The following is a 21,988-nucleotide window of genomic DNA, read 5'->3' as shown; positions in this document are numbered from 1 at the left end:
TGAAACATGTGTCTGTGATAGCCTTAGAAATAGAAGCACAAATGCTGATCACTAATCAGGGTGCAGGAGGTGTTTTTTTTTTTTTTTTTTGAAGTGATGGAAACATTCTAGAAAGGACTGTGGTGATGGCTGCACATGTCTGTGAATCTGCTAAAACTCCTAAATTATACGCTTTGAGTGAGTGAAGCGTATTGCTGTGTGAGTTTTATCTCAATGAAACTGTTAAAAAAAAGAGAAAGAAAAATGGGGGGATGGTCATTGTGTCAAGTGCTACAAAGCAATCAAATAAGGAAGACCGAGACAACGTCATAGTCCAGCAAGATGCAGGGACGGTATCAGAGTGAGGGTCAGAAAGGGGCCTGGGGACAAAGTTCAGCCAAAGTTGCCATTCACTGGACTTGGGCCCCAAACCTGAGTGGGGGGTGAGGGATCAATATGACTGATGGTCTGGGCCTCCAGCCACCTGCCAGGACCTGGATCTACACTGCAGGTGAATGGCAGACCCCGGAATGTTGCGTCCTTCTCTGAGGCAGCTGTCCCAGTCTCCCCCTCTTCCCGCAGAGCACAGCATACGAATGGCCTTGCTTCCCTCAAGTCTCTCTAGCTTTCTCAGGCCGGATGGCCAGCCTGCACTGAATACCATGATCTGATCTCAGGGGATGAAATGCAGAACATGTTGTGGTCGAGTGAGGCCGACAGCCTGAGGAAGTCAATGTGGAACATGCTGGGAAGGAACATATTAGGGAATGCAAGTCAGGATTTCACACTTGAGGGTCAAAAATCAAATTGTTCTCTAGTTGATTTTTAGCGGAATTAATCCAGCATACTCTGAAAAATGTAAAGGCGCTCGGAGCAGGGCCGTTAGGTGGAAATGAAATCATTTCAAGAGATGTCTGCCTTTTCCGGCCTTCTCTCTTTTTACATAATCAGCCACCATTTCTCAAGTTCGGTGCTTATGACTAGTAACTGACAAAGAGATCCAGTTCATGTGGGAGGCTCCACTGGCTGCGCAGGCTGGGGAAGGACTGAGCATGTCTAGAGGAAAACTCAATTAGAGAAGTTAATTAAATGCACGCTCCCTTCTTCGATAATGTAAATTTCCCATCTTTAGGAATTTAGCTGTTTCTTTTTTTTTTTTTTAATGTTTTTTTATTACATTATGTTAGTCACCATACAGTACATCCCTGGTTTCTGATGCAAGGTTCGATGATTCATTAGTTGCGTATAACACCCAGTGCACCATGCAATACGTGCCCTCCTTACTACCCATCACCAGCCTATCCCAATCCCCACCCCCCTCCCCTCTGGGGCCCTCAGTTTGTTTCCCAGAGTCCATAGTCTCCCATGCTTCACTCCCCCTTCTGATTACCCCCCTTTCTTTATCCCTTTCATTTAGCTGTTTCTATTAAAAGTCACATGGAGTCTAATTACCAACTGCTGCACAAGAAAGCATCCTGTCTGAGGCCGGAAAAATCTCGCTTTTTAGGTAGGCGGGGCCACGGGGCTCTGTCTAGGGTCCTGAACACAGTCACTCAGAGCACGGTGTTCAAGGTACGGAAACACACCAAAATAAGGCTGCTTCTTCACGGCACATCCCTGTTCTCAACCTGCTGACATCATGTGGTTTGAAGAAGAAGAGTGCTGGTGTCCTCAGCTTTAAGAAAACCTGACACACAGACATCCACACTGAAAAAAGGGGTAATTTGGTTGTGACATATCCCACTGCTCCAGGGTCAGTTACCGGTTTAAAACAAACAAACAAAGAACAGAATATGTCTCTCACTTTAATTATTTCTCTCCTGCTTAGGATGGATTTCAAAATTTTGACCAAAACCAACACTTCTGCATATATTTTTAGTATTTGGAATTATGGCATTAGGGCAGTTTTCAAGGTGTGGGGACAAGAAAATAAGTCTTTGTGGGGCTCTGGATACACGCTGCCAAGCCACTTCTGGAAGCTCTGTGCCTGTCTCACCAGCAGTGTGCAAGGCCATCCAAACCACCAAGTCCCTGAAGCCTGCATTTTGTCCGCTGGCCAATTTGTATTTCAGCTCCCGCTCTGCCCACCTCCACGAAGCAGCCCGTGGTCCTCGGAATGGCCTACATCACATGGCATAAGATGGAAGCATATCGAGGGCAGGGAGAAAACCACGACGTGGTCCGTGAAGAAGAGCCAGCACAGCTGCAGAGTTCAAAATCCTAGCCTGGACACTTGGGAGAATTCATGTCCATTAGCCTCAATTTCTTCCCATGTAAACTGGGCAGAACAGCCGTCCTGAACACCTGCTCTTGGCCTGCCATGCCCCAACATGCTCCTTCTCCATCTTGGTCAACAGCGACCGCACCCTCCTGCCGCTCAGGCCAGTGGCCCTGGGCCGTCCTGACCCCTCCCTTCCTCTCACACCCCATGCCATCCACAAGGACACAGAGCCACACACTGCTTCGGCCGTGTGCTCAGTGTGGTGGTAGGCCAGCTGCCAGACAGATGGACAGGCAGAACCGCTCACCAGCATCCAGCTCTCTTCTGGAGCTGGAACAACACAAGTACACAGAACACAGCTCCTGCCCTAAATGGCTTACATTCTAGTGCAAAAATGTGACCACCAAACACACACAGAACACACACACATTCACAGCATGGAGGAAGGATGGTGCATGCTGCGGACAGACATGAGGCACAGAGGGCGGAGCGCGGATCCTGAAAACCACGCACACATGGCCACAAAGGGCAGTCAGGTTTTCTAAAACAATAATCATCCAGTAAGTCGAAACTGAGGGCTCTCGACACAGAAAACCACACACGACTGATACCAAAACATTACAGACATAGGGGGAAGTCTGGTAACTATTAGAAAGGATCCTGGGAGATTGACTTTGAGATATGCCATGACCATAGCTAGACAGACCACAGTGCTGTTGACAGGCCGCTCGAGGGTTCCTCAGCGGTGGGAGCGCGAGCACCAGACAACCTTCACTGTGACCTCCCGGCCCCGCTTCCCGCTCCCTCTCAACACAGGGCTCCTAGCACCGCCTTCCTTCCCAGTGCTGATTTCATTTGTGTGTGTTTCTTGTACGTAGTAATGTCCCTCTCGTGTTTTAACTTCTTTGCGTGTGCCTGGTAGCCAGAAGGCACCAACCGGCAAAAGTAGGTGCTCAGTAAAAAGGTCCTTGAAAACAAGAAGGTTCCAAGACTTAACTAGCAGCACAAAGAACATAAACACAAGGTTGTTTTTTTTTTTCTTTTTTCAATGCCAGACGGAACAAAAATCCAGTGTATCTACAATTGTACGTTTAAGACCCGGAGACTTTAAATATTACTTAAATGCCAGCTGAAAGATCTGTATTAAATATCCTCACAGTTTTGAGCACTTTGCAGAATAAATTATTACCACACGAAGATGATAAATTATATCTTTTTAAAAAGATCTCAATTTCCCTCAGGCATCCCATGTAACATTTTGTTATGTTTCAAGTCAATGGTGGTTATTTTCATTTTGAATGAAATCAAATGCTAATTTGCAAAGTCAGAAAAACAATGTCTTGTCATTAAAAATAATACTTGAAAAACTTCTTGTTCTGTGTTATTTCACTACTCTCTCCTAAGCCATGGGACAGGCAGCTTGCTTATGAAAAGGGACCCTTGAGCTTCCCAAGCGTTTATTGCTGGTGGGCGGCAGGCCCCATCAGGGGAGCGAGAGAGCTCCGTGGTATCAGGTGCCTCAAACAGAAGGCCCCGCCACTTGAAAGAGAGTCCCCGCCAGCCTCCGAAATTTCATTCCCTTCCGCCACACCTGGGCCCTAACAATAGCTCCAGTCAGTGGGCTTGAGGTTACTGACTGGGACTCCCTTGCTCCCTGAGCCCCTCGGCCCATGCGGGAACTCTGAACGGTCCATTCCAAAAGCCTGGAGCTGATGGAGGGTGACCCGCAGCCCCCAGGACCACAGGTGACGAAGCCCAGCACTCAGGGGGCACGACCTTGACGATACACTCAGGGAGTGTGTGCACGTGTGTGTGCAGGCACCAGACCCTTCCTGACTCGACAATAACGACCCAGTGCCTGCTTTGCGGGGCGCACTATTCCAGGCCCTGGGGAAAGAGCAGTGAATAAAACAGAAAGATAGGATGGGTTTACAACACAGAAACAATTAACAGTGCAACACCCTCACTGACTAATCCGACTGTAATCCCGAACGGCTACAGACTGACGTGTGCGGTGCTGAAGGTACCAAGGTACGTGAGCCTAAATCTGCATCACGAGCTGCCCTGGGCCCCCGTTCTGTACTGAGTAACCTGCTAACAAAATAAACATGTTTGGGAAAAATATAGAAACTCCCATCCCCATATTTCAATGTGAAGATTTGTCCCATGAATTTTTTTTTTAAGTGTGAAAGGACCCCTTTAACAGCCACTGAAAAGAGAATATTTCTCTTTCCTGCTGTTTCAGAATTTTGCTAACCTGCTGCTGATGACTAACGGCTGTGCTACATATTTTATGTAGATTCCAAGGCTGGGGTTGACCTCTAACTCCTCTGCCTGCAAACTAGATATTATCAACCCACTCATGTCTCTAACTAGTGGCAGGTGAGCGGCCGCAGCACACTCACTTGAATGAGGAAGTTGAGACAGTAAGGTCATCCGTTCATTGAGCACTGGAATCAATCTGGTGTGACGTTAATGAGTAGAGCAGGTTAATGACTTCTTACTTTTGACACACTATTAGGACACTGTATTTAAAATATTTACCGGGTCACAAATAGGTAGCAGGTGCACACGGCCAACGAGATCAGAGTGGGCTGCTTGGTTTCCAGCCAGAATCTGTAGTGAAGGTTCCTCCTCGTGGCGAAGGAGCCTGCTGGTTTCCCACATTTGGCAAACTCTAAGTTCTAGGGGTGGAAGCACAGCCCAGTCCGCGAAGGGGTGGCGGGCTGGCGTGGTGTGACACATCTCAAGGCCAAGATTCTGATCGTGCAACATAAGAGGATATTGTGGATTTTGTGCTAGCATAAAATGAGCGATTCCCGCGGGTGCCACCCGTGAGAAGCCAAGGCTCCCCCAAGCTCAACTAGGGTGACATTCATCCTGCTTTGCCTGGGACAATGCCAGTTTATGCCTGTTTCCCGCCATAAGTATTAACACATGGGCACCTCAATCTTTTTTTTTTTTTAAGATTTTATTTATTTATTTGCGAGAGAGAGAACACACACACACACACACACACACGCACGCACGAGCAGGGGGAGGAGCCGAGGGGGAGGGAGGGGAAAGAACCTCAAGCGGACCCTGCACTTTGTCTGGAACCCGAAGTGGGGCTTGATTCCATGACCCTGACATCGTGACCTGAGATGCCCATGGGTACCCCCACCTCAATCCCACTCCGCGGTCCTTTCCAAAGAACAAAGCTCAAAGGAACTCTAGCGATTAGTACTACTAAGACTTGGGCACGCGAGAGGCTTCCTGAAAGTGGGAGAGCCCCTCTGAAAACCTGCCCTCAATGTTTGTGCTCCGTGCGGCTGGATCTCATGACAATCTTGTGTCAGTCTCAAATCAAGAACCCCGCCCGGACTGCTAAGTACAGGAAAAGTTTGTAACATGACAGATAATTTTAACCTGACTGAAAATCTGTCAAATTTTATACTCGGGATAACTGTCTCCACCAATAACCCCATGGATAAAGAGAACATGAGTAATATCTTAGTTCAGAACCGCAGTCCAAAGATCATTTCATTTCTGAAGCACAGTTTAAAGTACAGCCTTTTTCAATAGATAATAATATTGGTCAAGTGAGTGGCTCTTATTTTGTCTTTGCCACAAAAATGACAAATCACTGTAATCTCTACAATTAATGATGGTGTGTAAAAACTAAGATTAAACTTGCTTCTGACAAAAAGCAGTTAATTCAGCATTAATTCTAGAACATTCTTTTAAAGAAAAGAACAGACTTCACTGCTACTACCACAGTTTTATCGTATTACTTCCAGCACTGTCTTAGAACTTGGGCTTTGTCCTGGCAAAAATAAAATAAAATGCAACACGATAAAGTGTTTGGAGATTCTGAGCGGGATCTGCTTTGAGTTTAAAGCATTTTCTTTATCGTGGCTAAAAATTTTGTCAATATGGTTCAATCGGACACTATGGTTGATCTTTGGGGAAATTGCTGTAAAATAAAATGAAAGATAAGATTGTGTTCCCAAACATAATAACTGACATTTTTCTCTTTTTCCTTAAGCAGAAGCCCAGCCCCCTGTGGCTGACGGAAGGGTCAGTGGAGGGTGCAGCAGCCCCAGCACGAGAAGTGGAATCTGCGGCTTGCTATTCATCAAAGAATCGCTCATTCCCATTCTTCCCTACTGCTGCCTTTTATCCCCTGGGGTGAGGTTAAAAGAAGCAACTACCCACCAGCCTCCCCAACCAGGATGTGGGCCTCCTCCCTGCCTCCGCAGCTCTGCCCACCCCTTCCCTCAGGAATATATTTCTTTTCCTCTTCTCCCCCCACTTCTGCAGAAGGTTCCCGATGATCCACAATTTTCTCCTGAATACACTCTTGCCAGTCGTCCCTACCCACACACCCTGGGATGGCCAGCCATCCGGCAGCGGCCAGGACTGACTGTCTCCAGTCTTTGGGATTCTATGGCTCACGGGGTGCGGGAGACTGAGTGGCCCCCAGGAAGCGGGGCCTTCCAGGTCATCTAGGCGTGAGACGGAAAGGATCTCTCACTCCATGTGTATGCAGACCCCAGCACTCACCCCATTCCCACAGTCTCCAACTCCGGCCTCAACTGGTTTTTACCAGTAAACACCTCCCTCTCCACTCCCGCGGCCAAGGGCTCTCAGGAACGGTCCCATTGCTACTTCGGGTGCCCTCTCTGATTCCCTGGCTCTGGCCAAAAGGAAAAGATGTATGTATTTTCTTCTGTGAAATTCAAGGTCATTTTCTCATTCTAGACCCAGGGACACTTCTTCACAGGGGAAGCTGTCTCCCTCTTTCGAGCACACCTTATCATTCGGCTTGACCCGAGACCCTGACCTTTGGAGGTGCAAGTGTCCGAGGGACGAGGACACCCCACGGGCCAGGAGGGGCAGCCCGGCCGGGGCAGCTCAGTTCTTGTGTGCTGTGCGTGCAGCTAGGGAAACTACAGAGATTTTGCTCTTATTTTATAAGGCTGAGTAGGAAATAGAAAAAAGGAGATGCTGGTATTAGTGAAGATAGCATGCATGTACAAGCTTCATGCAAAATGGGCACAAAAATGGAATTCACTAGGCATGCTCAAAGTAGCAAATCTAGATAGCCTTGGCTACGCGGGGGATTTAAGCGGATCTGCTCAATTGTGAAGAAAGAACAACATGATGACATGGAGACAGCATGCAGAAGAACAGGCTGAGATGAGGCATAATTAGGACTTTCACAGTATTTTCTAGCTCCTCTGGGAAAGCACGGCCCTCTTGTGAAGTGTTACAGCTACGATTCTTACGAATCCAACTTCAATACACATTTGCAGGAAGAAATTAAAAACGCAATCACACACAGAAGTAGGGGTCTGTTTATATCTGACTTCGGTCTGGTACTTCTCAGAAACAGGCATACTTGTTCAAGGCGTGCTTCGCGGCCGGGAGAGGACGGGGCCGGCAAGAGCAGGATTCAGAACCTTGCTCCCTGTCTGGGCAGACAAGAATATTCACGGACTACGAAACCCTGTAATTTGGTCAATATAATTAAACTCTAAGCTGAGACGCACCCTACTGTAGCCAATTCATGCTTGTGAACAATTCTGCTTCCTGTTGGAATGAAGTCTGCCCTCCAGGAGACGGGGCGGGCTCTGCAGAGCATCACCACGATTTGACCCAGTTGCTCTGTATGCAGTTGGGTCCTTCCATATCTCTAATCTTCCTCACTGTGTGGCAAGGGGCAGAATGGGGGTGAGGACTCAGGCGTCCCGGCTCTCCCATGGCTGCCCCCGCCCGGGGCCCCAAACGTCCACCCCCAGCTCTTCCCCCTCCATAGCCAGGCAAGGACCACTTTCTATTACCACAAAGAAAGACTCACTGCTTTTGGTTTTTGCATAAATTAAGGTTTCAAATTGAATATATCTACTGACAAGTGGAAATTTGCAAATGTTAACCTCTTTGTGTCTTCTAACTACAGTATTCATATTTGAAATAACTTTAACACATTTTTCCATAAATAATATGTATTTATTGCTGAAAGATGAAAAGAGAACAGGGAAAAGCATGTACGATTCTGGAGAAGTCTGTACTCGAAATTTCCATTCAGGTGGTTTTTACACATAGGCACGCAGGCGGGGCCCAGGCTGCGAGCCCGGCTCCGCCCCCAGCCCAGCTCCACCTCTAGCCTGGCTCCGCCCCCAGGGCCGGGTTTCCACCTGTGTGTCACATCACACATAACACCTGCCAGCTGTGTGACCCTGGGCAAGTTATTCAAACTCTCTAAGGCTCTGTTTCCTCATTTAAAAATGAGGATAACAGTACCACCTCACAGAGCTGTGCAGTAAAATTCAATGCGCAATATAAAAAAAGCACACAATCTAGGCCCACCACGTGGCAAACAACAACATTCAGCTGTTCATCCCATTACCAAAAACCTGAACGAACGTTCACTGAGCGGATACTGACCTAGGTGGCAGACCCTGTTCTAGGCCAACGACAGAGCCGTGAACTTGGCTGAGTCCTCCCCCTCACATTCTGGTGGTGGAAGGCAACAAATTAAAGGGAGGTAAAGGAGGAAATCACAAAGGTGATTGGGGATACAGAGCAAGTAAGGCAGGGAAGAGGGGTGGGGGCACTTTTAGGTGGGGGTCACCAAGGCCTCATGGATAAGATAGTCTCTGCTGGGAAAGGAGGGCAGGGAGGCCACATGCACAAGGAAGAGGTCTCCCAGCCCAGCAGGTGAAACGGTGCTGAAGTGGGAGGGGCACAGCTGGGGTGGGCTGTAGGAAAGCAAGGCTCAAGCCCCTCCACAGGACAAGGACACCTAGGAATGTCTGTCTAGAGACAGCGACATTTTCATGGCTGCGTAGTATCCCCTTGCAGGGGTTTACTGTGATTTATTTAACCAGTCCTCTACTGCTGGTCATAGAGGTTGTTTCCAATTTCTGAAGTGTTTTTAGACAGAGTGGAAAGTTAATGTATTTATAGTTAAAGTCAGTTACGATATAATCCAACTTTGGAAATAAATAAGAATACAGACACAACTGGAAGGGTGTATACCCCCCCCCCCCAATGGAAAACCTGGTGTTAGAGAGTTTGTTTTTAAAGCAAAAAACTTCTCTGCATTTTCAAGTTTTCTAAACTACCATGTTTTATAATTAGGGAAAAATACAAAGTTATTATTGTAAAAGTCAACGAAGGGAAATGGTAGTTAGCCACATGCCAGAGGGAAGGCAGCAGGCTTACCAGAATGGGGTGACAGGGGTGTAACCGACACCAGGGCGATACCGTGTTCTAGCCACAGGACAGACGTCACATCCATTTACTGGTAGCACTTTCATACTAGTGCATCTATTATCCATGTGTCTAGAAATCAAAGAATCTTTTAAATGAGAAACAGACTATCAGTAACACAATTTTAAGGAAAAAAAAGCAATGTCGAATGGAATAATTTTTTAAAAACAATTACTTGTCCAGGGACTGGTATTAAGGTGATCTGGTTGCTAACACTGTGGTTTAGAGTTTGCCAGTGCCCCCAGAAGAAAGTCGTGTATAAAAACCAGGTGCTGGGGCGCCTGGGTAGCGCAGTCGTTAAGCGTCTGCCTTCAGCTCAGGGCGTGATCCCGGCGTTCCGGGATCGAGTCCCACATCGGGCTCCTCTGCTGGGAGCCTGCTTCTTCCTCTCCCACTCCCCTGCTGTGTTCCCTCTCTCGCTGGCTGTCTCTCTGTCACATAAATAAATAAAAATCTTTAAAAACAACAACAACAACAACAAAAAAAACCAGGTGCTGGCTCAGGTAATAACCCACACCTTGACTGCTTTAGATGGTATCATATGATGATGATTTTTCTAGAATGCGTGGTCTGGAAGGATGCTGTTGCCGTACAAATCTCATCTGGGGGCCTGACCCGTGTGTCTGGCAGGCGCTGCCACTGCCTTCTGATTGATAGGGGCTGACGTGCCCCCAGACTTCAATTTCCCTCTGTCCCCCCACCGTAAAGGCATCTCGCGTGGAGATGCTGAAGTAGTGTTTCTGGACACAGGCTTTCCCGGACATTCTGATGTCAAACGAAAGCAGTTGCAAGGTTTCTGAGGCGTTGTTTTAAAGAGCAGAGATGCTTATTTGACTTTTTGCACTAATGCAAAGCTGGATATGAAATGAGAGTCAACAGCTGGTTGAAAGCTGAGTTTCTGATCTTGGAAAAATGAGCTTGACATTCTGAAGTACATTAGGTAATTCTATTTCTTATTACACTATACACAGAAAATATTTCTTAAGTAGTAATGCTTATTTCAGTTATGATTTGAGTCCAGTTGGGGACTACTTATTTACAAACACTCTGAGAAAGTGGCATCTGAAAACTGGCAAGGCTGTGAGCTCCTGCAGACTAGCTAGAACGGGAGAGCAGAACTCCCGGATGGCAAGCCAGGGTGGGGGAAACGCATACCACGTTCATCGACAACGCGTGCCCCCACACTGGACCTCAAATATACTTACAATTGTTTTCCTGTAAATAAGTATACATTTTAAGAAACTCAACAATATACACAGAAACATTTCCCTGCAACTGTAGTAAGATTTTAAAAACCCCACTGCAGAAATAATGTAGCAATTAAAATAGCATTTATAACTACATATGTTTAAAATGTTTCTTCATATAAAAGAATAAAATTTTAAGTCATTTAAAATAACCATCTGTTTCCTCACGATATAAAATTTTTAGTATCATTGTATAATTAATATTAATATCACTTTCTGTTAATAATCTTTTCTGTCAGATAATAAAGCAAAGATGTAACAAAAGATATATATTCATTGAAAGAAGTTTAAGAATGCAAAACCAAAGCAATATACAAAAGCTAAAGGAGGAAATACAGAAGGTTTGAGGATGGCACTGATCGACCACTACACGGCTGTCAACTGTATCTATCACCTATCTACCTACCATCTATCACCCTACTTACTACCTGCCCATCTCATCCTTCTCCCCAACTGCTCGCTCTATCTATCTATCTATCTATCTATCTATCTATCTATCTATCTATCTATCTATCTATCATCTATCTCCCTATCTACCTACCTATCTCATCCATCCACCCACCCATCTGCCCACCAGTCCGTCCGTCTGTCCGTCCATCCATCCACCCACTCAACCCACCTGATTCATCTCCTTCTAACCAACTCACAATTACTTTTATTTTTATAACAACTCCTTCCCCACTCATACTTCCACTCTTTTCTTCTTGGCACCTGAAATATTTTAAGCCCTTTAGGTCTTTCCATTTTTGCATGTACTTATAAATTCTGTAGTAGGGAGCACGGAAGACACTGAAACAGATCTGACCAAATTTTATTCTGATAATGAACAAAGTCACCAGGAAGATAGTATCACTGAAGTTTCTTAAGCTACTTGATTCATAGGCTGAGAACCTGAGCAAAACACAGAAATATAAAATGAACATCTTCCTGGCTCAAAGGTGATATAAAACCATGAGAAATAGTCTTAGACTGTTTAAAAATATACAATGTTACAAATTAAGATGTTTTAATGTGGCAAATACAAAAGATCGCTGAAAGCTTTCTTTCTAGTTGGAGTATCAGCATATATATTTGACAAATCTTTATACTGCTCTATCTATATATGATTGGACACTGGGGCAGTAAACGATGCTTTCTATATTTTTTTAAAAAATACACTTAAAATTGAAAGTTGGCAACTAAAACTGCATGGACCAATAAGCAAAAATAATAAAACACTAAATAATTTCACAAAATTTTAGACTTCCATATTTTAGGGAGCTTTAAAATTTTAACAACACATTGTTGTGTTCAGGCCAATGTGAAATGATGTTACTAAAAATACCCCACTGACAAACGCCAAGTCTCAGTGTCAATTCCAGCAGAGACGTCTCGACTTCCTGGAGAATCATAGCCTGTCTGGACTTGGGTGTCCCCTCTCTGAGTACACCTCTGCCCCACCTCTCTATATGTGAGCTGTCGAGAGGCAGCTTGTCAAGTCACATCACCCTCCTCCTGAAAACCACAGGGGCGCCCAACTGCCCAGGGTCAATCCCAAACCTTTTAGGACCCTTGCTCTTATCCTTCTTGATGGAACTTGAACTCTCCTTCCAACCTCGATGCCTCAAACTGCTCCCACCCCGCTCTTCCCCATGGTCATACCACGGCGCTCCCTGACGCTGTGCACCTCCTCGGCTTTGCACACACTCCTCCCTCCGCACCGGGTGCACAACCCCTCCAGCCTACTGGTTCTTTCCAGCATTTAAGCTCCGATCAATGAATCTGTCTTCCTTGGGACCACTTCCAAATACACATGGGGCACTGCCCCACGTGGAAAAATGCTTACTGCGTATTTGCTGAATGAATGAATGCATAATTTGCTTTCACAGGTTCTACTGGAAAAATACTTAGTAATTTACACATTAACGCCCGACCTGATTTCAGAACCCAAACATGCATGTCTTAGTCACCCCTTACCCTCAATCTATTCTCACCACTTGACAAAACATATTTCAATATGTTCACTCATTGATTACCCGTCTTTTTCCCTTCCCCTCCACAGACCAGGAATTCTGTGTGGATCCCTGGATCTCCCACCAGGGCCAGGGAAGCAGCCAGTACAAAGTAAGTGGTCAATAAATATTTGTGAAATACATGAAGTTGAACAGAAAATTAAATAATTGCTGTGAAGCACACCTAATCTAGATTATCCCTCCTGAATTCAGCACTGACTTTGCTTGTGATTCTGAAATGGGTTAACTGAAGAGAAGAAACTCAGTTGTAAGCTCTAACTGGTAAGTAATTGTAAGAACGTGCACAACAGGCTTCCAGTGGTCCACTCGGAACGCTCTCTGCTGGCACCTGTGTACGTCTTGGTCCACGTACTCTGTCCTAGGTGAGGGGCATCAGCTCTGTTAGCAAACAGTTTCCAGAACACCATGCTAAGCATCTTGTTTAAGAAGAGAAATCTTAAATACTCAATGAATTTTATCACATGGGATGGGCAGAGGCCTTGGCCCTCCTGCAAGCCCACCATGCTGTCCTGTCGCGTGGGGCTGTTCTTCCCTGGGGGTGTTCTGGTGCCTGTCTGGGTGTGCTCATTCATGGATCATGAGTGAGACCAGCAGTTTGGGGAGAAAACACTGGGACAGCGTGCAGGGCGTGGCCCCTGGTACTGCAGGATGGAGACAGAAAGACTCTGAAGACTCTATCCTTGTGGAGTTTCTTTCTTGCAAGAGAAGACAAACGAGAAAACGAGACAGGATGACTTCACACAGTTTAACACGGTGACTGGTTAGAAAGTGGCAGGGGCAGGGAGACAGCTTTTGATTGGGCAGGAGACAAACAAGCAGGTGCACACTGTAAGCTAGGTCCCAAGAAAGCCAAGAGGAGAAGAAGTCTAGGCAGGGCTTGAGGGGGAAGAAGCAGAGCCATCTGGGGTGACGAGGACATGCAGGGGCTCACCCAGCTCTGAGCAGAGCAGCGGGCAGGAGCCAAGGACAGGGAGATGGGAGAGGCAGGTGGGACATGGGATAAAGAAACATGAGGGGCCAGACCAGCTGGGGCCTTGTCAGCCAGAAATAAAACATCAGGAACACAGGCCCTGTGCAGGGGGGAAGCCACTGCAGTGTCATGTGGGGGGCGTGGCAATCTGATTCATGTTTGTTTTTTTTAGACGATGAGTCTGGCCAACCTCAGGGAAGCAAAAACACACGGCAGGAGATGAAACAGGGTCGACAAGGCAGAGCCGCGGGCAGAGGAGAGGCAGGTCAGTGGGCGGCCTGGTGCACATTCAGGAAGAGCGCAGAGAACCAGCCGTGTGAGCTGATTCAGCGAGGTGAGGGTACGAGAAACTGTGTGGCCTGAGCTCCCAGGAGGATGAGACAGCGGATGGCAGACTGAAATCTGGAGTCCCCTTTGGAAATGCTAAGTGTGAGCTGGTCAACAGGCCTTCGAGAAGGTGGCTGGTTACACGTGTTCAATGGAGGAGAGCGTGGTCCCTGGGGTGTATGAACTTGGGCGTCCTCCGTTTAGACAGATAGCGAGGCCCCCTCGGGAGGACAGGGGGCGTGCACTGAGGAGAGAAGACTGCGTCCAGAGCAACATCAAGGATCTGAGGTCTGAAGGAGAAGATGATGGTTCCAAGAAATAGCCAAGAAAACAGCAGGAAGACACAGAGAATGTTCATGGGAGAAGTCAGGAGAAGAGTTTCCAGCAAGGAGATTATGAAGGGAACCATGGAGCGTCCCAGGGTTGGCAGGGGGAGGGTCTGGCCACGGGTGAGAGCAGTGTTCCAGAAGAGCTGGGATGGAGGATGATGGGGACGGGTCAGAGAGGAAGTGGCTGGGGAGTACAGATGGCAGTCCTGCGCAGCTGTACTCAAAAGCACAGTGGACCCAGGCCCAGGAGCTGCTGAGGGCCGTGGCTGGTGCCAGGAGAGAGGTCAGGGCGAGTGCACTCCCAGGCAGGATCTGGCAACTAGGGGGAGCCTGGGCGCACAGGGAGGAGACAGGATGAACACAGGAGCAGAGTCCTTTGGACATGGAGAGCTGGTGGGTCCAGAGGTGGAAGGGAGGACACCAGCCAAGGGCAGGGACAGCTTGTCCCTCGTGCAAGCGGGGAGCGGAGCAGCCGAGGGTGCAGCTGGGTGGGTCTGGCCGTAGGAGTAAGTGAGCACCTTCCCCTATTTCCTTGTAAAAGGAAAACAGGGTCATCAGGTGAGTAAGAAAGTGAAAGATGCGAGAAGAGAAAGTTGGAAACGATCATTTCCAAGTATTACGCTGTGTCATGCTACCTGATACTACTTTTGTGTCAAAACTGTCACAACAATCCTTTCTGCAACGTGGAGTCACTGTCCCTAGCTCAACAGCCTCGTCTACAGAATAAGGCTCACGTTTCTTATCACGGCCACGGTTCACATGCATTGTTCACTCCCGCCTCAAAGAGTGGATCTCAACCTCGGATGCACGTTAGAAACCCCTGGGGAACATTCTGGTGCTCAGGTTCACCCCTGGCCAGAGGAACGTCACCAGCCCTCAGCTCCAGGAACTGGGGTTTCCAAAAATCATCCTCAAGCCCAAGATGTGCAGCCAGGTTTCAGAACCCCCGTGCCAGGGAGTCCTCCCACCCTCCCAGTTCCTCAGTCCCTCTCTGTCTGATATGGGCTTCTGGAAAGCTGGCCCCACAACAGAACCCGGCAAGCCCGGTGTGATTTGGGGGGAGGTCAGCACAGGAGGTGGTCCGAGGCCTCGCATTCTCTCAGGGCACAGCTACGTGGGTGAGCCCCACCGAAGCTGGACATCCCGTTGCACTCTGGAATTCATGCTATCAGCTCTCCGTTTCACTCCGTGGCCTCTCAGTCTGGAGGGAACCAACATGACACCTGCCCATGAGGTCCACGCATCCTCACCGCAGGCAGCAGAAAGGCCTGCCAACAGCCAGGGCCCTCCCTCCCCCACACGGTGCTCTCGGCGGTGAGGGGGGCAGCACAGTACATGAGACGCAGTCCAGCCCTAGCCAGCTGGGTGGGGATCATTCTAGGTCCTCATCTTGTGGGGACCTTGTGCCCGGCAAGTGGCGAGTGTCTGCTGGATGCCAGGGAACATCAGAGCTGGTGAGGGCAGCAAGACGGAGTGGAAGTGACTAGTCTCTGGCTTCTGCCTGGCGGGGGGGGGGAGGTCTGAGCCGAAGCCCAAAGTTTCGCAGGGACGAGACATTACCTGGGATTGGCTGCAGGAATTCCCTCCAGGAAGAAAATAGACAGGGTTCCTTCTCTCCAGGAAGGATTATTTAATTCATGAGAGAGGACAGTGCCGGTGGCTAGAAGAAGGGACCAGAGACCTGAAGTTGTCACTGCCTAGATCAGGCTTTGTCAACCTTGGCACTACTGACGTTTTGGGTGGGATCACTTTTTGGGGTGGGGGGGTGTCCTGTGGCTCTGAATTTAGCAGCCTCTCTGCTATTAAATCAGCAGCACACCCCTCTGCCCCTTAGCTGTGAAAACCCTAAATGTCCCCAGACATAGCCAAATGTCCCTGGGGCCTAGGAAGAGGGGATAAAATGACCCCTGATTGAGAACCAGCGGTCCAGAAGAAGATACTGAGGGCCAGAGAGGGCTAAGAGACTCAGATTACGTATTACAGCAAATGGCAACAGTATCCCTCTCTGCCATCCGTTTGAAAGGATTTCCAGACTTCTGCTAGGCAAAATGAGAGCTGCTGTCCTTCAAGCATGGAATCCACAGCTCCCTGTTCTGATATTGGGGGCAGTGTTTTCTCTGGTCAGCACCCGCTGCTAGAAATAGCTAGCAGGAAGGAACTAAGGAGATAAAGTACAAAGTAACAACGTTTTGATTGAGAGGGGAAAAAAAAATACACCTTTTCCCCCCTGTGGCCAGTTACCCTAGGAAGCTTCTGCCTTCTCCTTGGCCACATGCAGAGAAAGGAAAGCAGGCTCTGAGCACAGAAGGAACCGGGGTCATCCCTTTAATTAGGCCGACCAGCCCAGGGAGGGGAGCAGACCTCAGCCGCTGAGACAGGGTGTCCGGCTTTGAGAGATGAGAGCCCACGGGCCCTTTAACACTGCGCTAAGCTGAAGGTTGATGACAAACCCCAGGGAATGGTTTTTGAATGCCAGCCAGGATCGGGGAGGAACTGATGATAAAGGGAAAAGTTCAGGAGAAACCAGAGAAGGGAAAACGTTATTTCCTTTAAAAGCAAGCTTTATAAAGATAAACAACTTTTATGATACAGTGTTTTAATATTAAGCATTCACGTCCCCTTAAAAAAAAATGGCAAAGGGGGAAACCATAAGCTTTGGCATCAGAAAGACCCAGGTTTGAATCTTGGCTAATTATTAAGAGTCTTAGGTTTCTCAGCCTTTTTGAACCTCAGTTATCAAATAGCGACAGTGATTCTCAGAAAATGAACATAAGATGTCAAGCTCCCAACACAGAGAGGCCGCTGACAACAAAGGCAGTCCCTCCCTTGACCTTCTCCTTTCCTCCCTCACAAAAATCCTCCTACAAATTAAGCCTCCTGGTCCAAGCGGCTGTGTCACACTACCACCACCTGCTGGCAGCACGCCAAAATTGTCAGCATAATATCCAAGGGGGAAAAAAAAAGCTTGGACTGTAAGCATCCCCATACCCAGTCCCAGCACCCTCTCTGACCATCCTCGGGCCAGCCCCCTGGGGCGGGAAAAACAGAGGGAAGTGGGGAGGCACAACCGGCAGGGCTGAAAATTGTGTGTCTAGCCTCTATCATTAAAACAGCCACGCAAAAAAATGTTCATAGTGAGAAAAACTATTTACAAGTTTAAGAAGCTCAAAGGCTTCAGATTCAGGATCAGTGGTCCAGTAACAGATTCTGGTAGATTCCGGTGGGGAGACACAGGATTAAACTGTTGGAAGGAGATGCACGTGCACCTTCACAGGGAAAGCTGAGCACGGTGTGTGCACTTGGCACTGACAAGGCTGTCCGCTGGCCGGGGGTGGACGCAGGCTGAGGAAGGGTGGAAGAGAAATCCTTTAGAGTCATCTGAAGCAATGCAGTGTTCACGGTGATGGACAGCCAGGGCAGCAAAGACGAGCTGCTGGAACGGAGCAGTTGGGGGATGGGGTGGAACCATCGGAACAACCTGATAGCCGAGGAGTCAGGGGAGCGGGGCTGCCGCGGCAACAGCAGCAGTTGAGGCCCGGGGCCCAAGGCCGGCACAGGTGGGGAGACAGTGTGGCAGGCCTGCCTGGCTTGCTGAGATGCTCAGGGACGCACCCAGACAGATGCCGGGGGTCCACGGCATCGGCTTGCGCCCTCGGCACAGGTGTGATGCATCTAACAACGCATTTTGCCTTGGAGCAAGATATGACAACCAAGTATCTACAAACGACCCCCGGGGGTCCCCCGCCGTACCCGCAGAAATGCAAACTCTTGGCCAACACTTCTAGAGAAAATTACCTATAGAGAAAATGATTAATCAAAAAAAAAAAAAAAAGAAAGAAAGAAAGAAAGAAATTACAGGCTCCCAATAAGACTCACGAAAACTCTCAGCCAATAGTTGTTGCAGAGATAATTGCTCTGAATCTATCAATAAAGCTAAGCTGCCCCTTCATTGACTGCAAACAACAATTTCTTTCACCCAGGATTATAAGTTGGTGTTCACAGGCTCACTGCTGCCATTACGGTGATAAACAGTTTAAACCACAACAGGGTCTGACATGTAGATCAATTCTGGGTCCATAAAGAATCTACACAAGAGGTTCCAGGACGGGAATTTACAGCCACCAGTTTTTATTCCCTCTTGCTGCAAAAATTACTTCTGTCAAACACTTAGGAGAGTGAGGAAAAATGTAAAAAAAATTAATTTTTCATGTACTCCTGGAGCAGCCTCTTCCGATGCCGAAGCTGAAGATGAGTGTGTTTCTGCAGTTAAAACATTACGCCGAGCAGCATGTGGTGCTCAGCCCTTCGGAGCCCGATCCTCCGGGCTGCTCGCGAGCCAGCAGACGGCAATTTGAAACCCCGGACTGAGCTGTCTGGATTTCCTCTAAGGGCAGATGCGGGTCTCATGTTAGCAACGCCAAATTATATTAGACATTTAATTTTAAACCTCAGGTACTTAATGTAAAACCTTACAACAGTAATAGTCATAAAGCAGTGGGGCATTCCATTTCACAGAATGGATTCTTCTTCTCCTCCCCCCTTAATTTAACCAGAATCCCCTGTTTTGTAGTTTTGCACACTACAAAGTAATCTATCTAATTAGGAGTTGCTCACAGCTGCTTGAAAGAGAGAAACCCCCCAGGGTACCTATGCATAGAAAGGGGACGCCTTTCAAAAGTTCTCTGGAGCCAAAGTCTTAATTTAGTGTGGACGAGGGGGCAGAGAAAAATGGAGTCCCGATGTTGTTGTCATTATGTTTTCTAATAAAACCGTATGACAATGGGAAGGCAAATTCACCAATTCAGGGGCATTTGGATTCTTAAAAGCGGCTTCGCTTCTCCCTGTCCCTGCTGCTAGCACAGTGTAAGCTTTTATGATTCTGACATCCAAACCAGATACGGGACCGGGGGAGGGGGGGATAAAATGATTAAAAAAAAAAAGAGGGCGGGATTTGTATCAACCGCAACTTGAAAAGAAAAAAAGCATGACAGAAAGCTCTTAATCATGTTTGTTTCTTTTGTGATTATTTTCCAACACGGCAGGGAACGTTGATGCCCAAGTTGAGGTCTGGAAATCCATTCACGAATGTGTTTTCTTGAAGTCGCCTGTCAGATCCGACGCCCTGATGTTCATTAAAAATTGCTCTGGGTCTGGCTGGTGACTTGCTGGACCACGGAAGGCAGGGATGGTGCTCAGGAGCAGGAAGCTAGGAGGTTACCCTCGCCGTAGGCAGGAACAGGGCTTCGCAACACCCAGGTGGACCAGAGCGCCACGGGTCCCAGGAGCGTGTGGCTCCCACGGAGAGAGTCTTGGTGGAGCCTGGGTGGCTCCGTTTCTAGCCAACGCCCAGGGGCTGCCAGATGCCGGAGCGGTGGTTCTCAAACGTCAGCATGCAGCACTGTCCCTCGGAGGGCTTGTTAACACACAGGTTACTGGGGCCCAGCCCTGAGTTTCAGAGTCAGTGGGTCTGGGATGAGACCAGGAATGTGCACCCATAAGCAGCTCCCAGGGGCAGCGGCTGCTGCTGCTGGTCTGGGAAGCACGTCTCGAGAAGCACCAACGTGTTCTCAGGTTTGCATCCCGGCCCTTCCTGGAGGGTGACTTCGGACAAACGATCTGTACCAGCGTCTCCCCACCGGTCAAATGCAGCTAACATCAGTATCTGCTCCCTGACGATCAAATACGGTCACCCACACGAAGCCCTCCATAAATATTAGCTCCCATCATTATTACCACCGTTGTTCCTCTTTTCAACCGTGTGTTGGCTGTGACGTACCATCAACCCTTGGAGAAGAGAGCAATAAAGAAGGAGTGTGGAAAACTGCAGGAATCCTGCTGTGCAGCGCTCTCCCGTCTTTACAGCTCTTCGCTATTTAAGGAATGCCAGCTCAAAGCCTTAAAACTAAGATGCTAATTAATGTTGCCATGCTGACCTCTTCTCGTCCTGTCTGCACCCATTCTGCTGCGCACGCACCCACGAGCCCCTGTCACGTCTGCTCCTGGCTGTTGCATTTTCCCTTTCCGTCCTCCCCGAGCCCTGTCCAAGTTGCCTCAATGCTTACACCACCTTCCTCTCGTGGTCTGGCACCAAAAAAAAAATCCATCCAGGTCTATAAGCATCGCTCAAGTGTGAATCTCTCTGAGAAGTTTTCCTTGATGGACGACCATCCCTCAACTACCTGCACAATCTCAGCCTGGGCTTGCCCACAAGTTCACCGCCCATGTCCCACGGCATGGGGCTGACACGGGGCCAGACTGGAGCACCTCATCTCCTGTGTTCGGGGTTCAGGCTCTGTGGCATCAGGGAGCCTAACTAGTCTTTAGCGTGCTATATGAATGAAGAATGGACACTTGAGGGTGTGAATAGATGAGAAATCACTCTGTAATATAAAAACAGCATTCATATGTAGGTGAGCGCAGTCTTTTACAGGAACTTTATGAATATGTGTGCAGAGACCAGTGCGATCACCTGCTGTGGAAAGCCGCCTCCAACCACACCGAGTCGGAAGTGATGCAGTCCCAAGCCCTGGCAATGCGGAGACCCCATCGCACACCCGCCTAGCTGGATGCAAAGAGCTGTGACGTGCGGTGGGGGACGGTTATCTAGTGAGTCTTTATCAAAGAGGTAAGTGTGCACAAGGAAGGTTTGCACAGAATGGATTTAGATGAATATGCCACTTCCCATGCCTTTTCTATGAAATCTTTTTATTTTTTTTTAAAGTAGGCTCCACCTCCAGTGTGGAGCCCAATGCGGGGCCTGCACTCCTGAGCCTGAGATGAAGACCTGAGCTGAGATCAGGAGTTGGACGCTTAATCGACTGAGCCACCCAGGCGCCCCTATAAAATATTCTGAGTAGAGGGGACACAAAGATTGGGGGTGATGGTCTCTCAGGAACTTGCTCTTTTATTCCCCTCTTCTTCTTTTTTTTTTTTAAGATTTTTTATTTATTTATGTGACAGAGAGACAGCCAGCGAGAGAGGGAACACAGCAGGGGGAGTGGGAGAGGAAGAAGCAGGCTCCCAGCGGAGGAGCCTGATGTGGGACTTGATCCCGGAACACCGGGATCACGCCCTGAGCTGAAGGCAGACGCCTAACGACTGCGCTACCCAGGCGCCCTTATTCCCCTCTTCTCCCCAAATATAACTCCCATTGCACATACGGAGCAGAACTCCAACACTGTTGCTCTACTCAGGCCGTGCTGGTAGCTCCACAATGTACTGGGAGGAGGAAAGTTCTAGAAGATTCCTGCTTGACAAGGTGAGGCCAAGGCAGTGTGCACAGCGGGCTCTGGAAACCGCTCCGCAGAAAGGCCGCGACAAGATAACCCCGGCTGGCTAGTGATACTGACTGAAAAGGCACCTCGATTCAAAGTCCTCGATGACGCGGTGATTATGTCAACTGCTTGCTCCTCCTAAAACCGTATGTCACTGTGGTAACAGCAGCAGGTACTCAGTTACAGAGGCTGCCACGGACCAGGCGCTGTGCTCACACCTAAACCACACAAGGAGGGAAGCACACCCAGGTCTTGGACAAGACAGGCTCGTGCAGGGGAGGCGGCCAGCGTAAGGCCACCGGGCGGGGGGTGTGGGTGCTGACTGAGCACAGGCCCTTCCAGGGCAGGCGACAGCCGTGAACGCTCTGATGT

At 48.4% G+C, this 21,988-nt stretch overlaps 1 protein-coding gene across 9 annotated transcripts in view; it reads right to left on the bottom strand.

The window, feature by feature from the left end:
- Positions 1-21,988, bottom strand: part of AGAP1 (ArfGAP with GTPase domain, ankyrin repeat and PH domain 1) — a 523,916-nt gene that overhangs the window by 136,868 nt on the left and 365,060 nt on the right. Inside the window, exon 13 of one of the 9 annotated variants that reach the window (XM_057305804.1) lies at positions 1,129-20,126. The exons of the other annotated variants lie outside the window; for them this stretch is intronic. Coding sequence (XP_057161787.1) covers positions 20,056-20,126 — 71 coding nt within the window. The 3' untranslated portion in view covers positions 1,129-20,055. Of the gene's footprint in view, positions 1-1,128; positions 20,127-21,988 lie in introns of those variants that run through there. 9 annotated transcript variants of the gene reach the window in all.

This window comes from Ursus arctos, unplaced genomic scaffold (genome assembly GCF_023065955.2).
Source record: "Ursus arctos isolate Adak ecotype North America unplaced genomic scaffold, UrsArc2.0 scaffold_1, whole genome shotgun sequence".
Classification (NCBI taxonomy): Eukaryota; Metazoa; Chordata; class Mammalia; order Carnivora; family Ursidae; genus Ursus; species Ursus arctos.
This window is presented reverse-complemented; position numbering and strand designations above follow the sequence as displayed.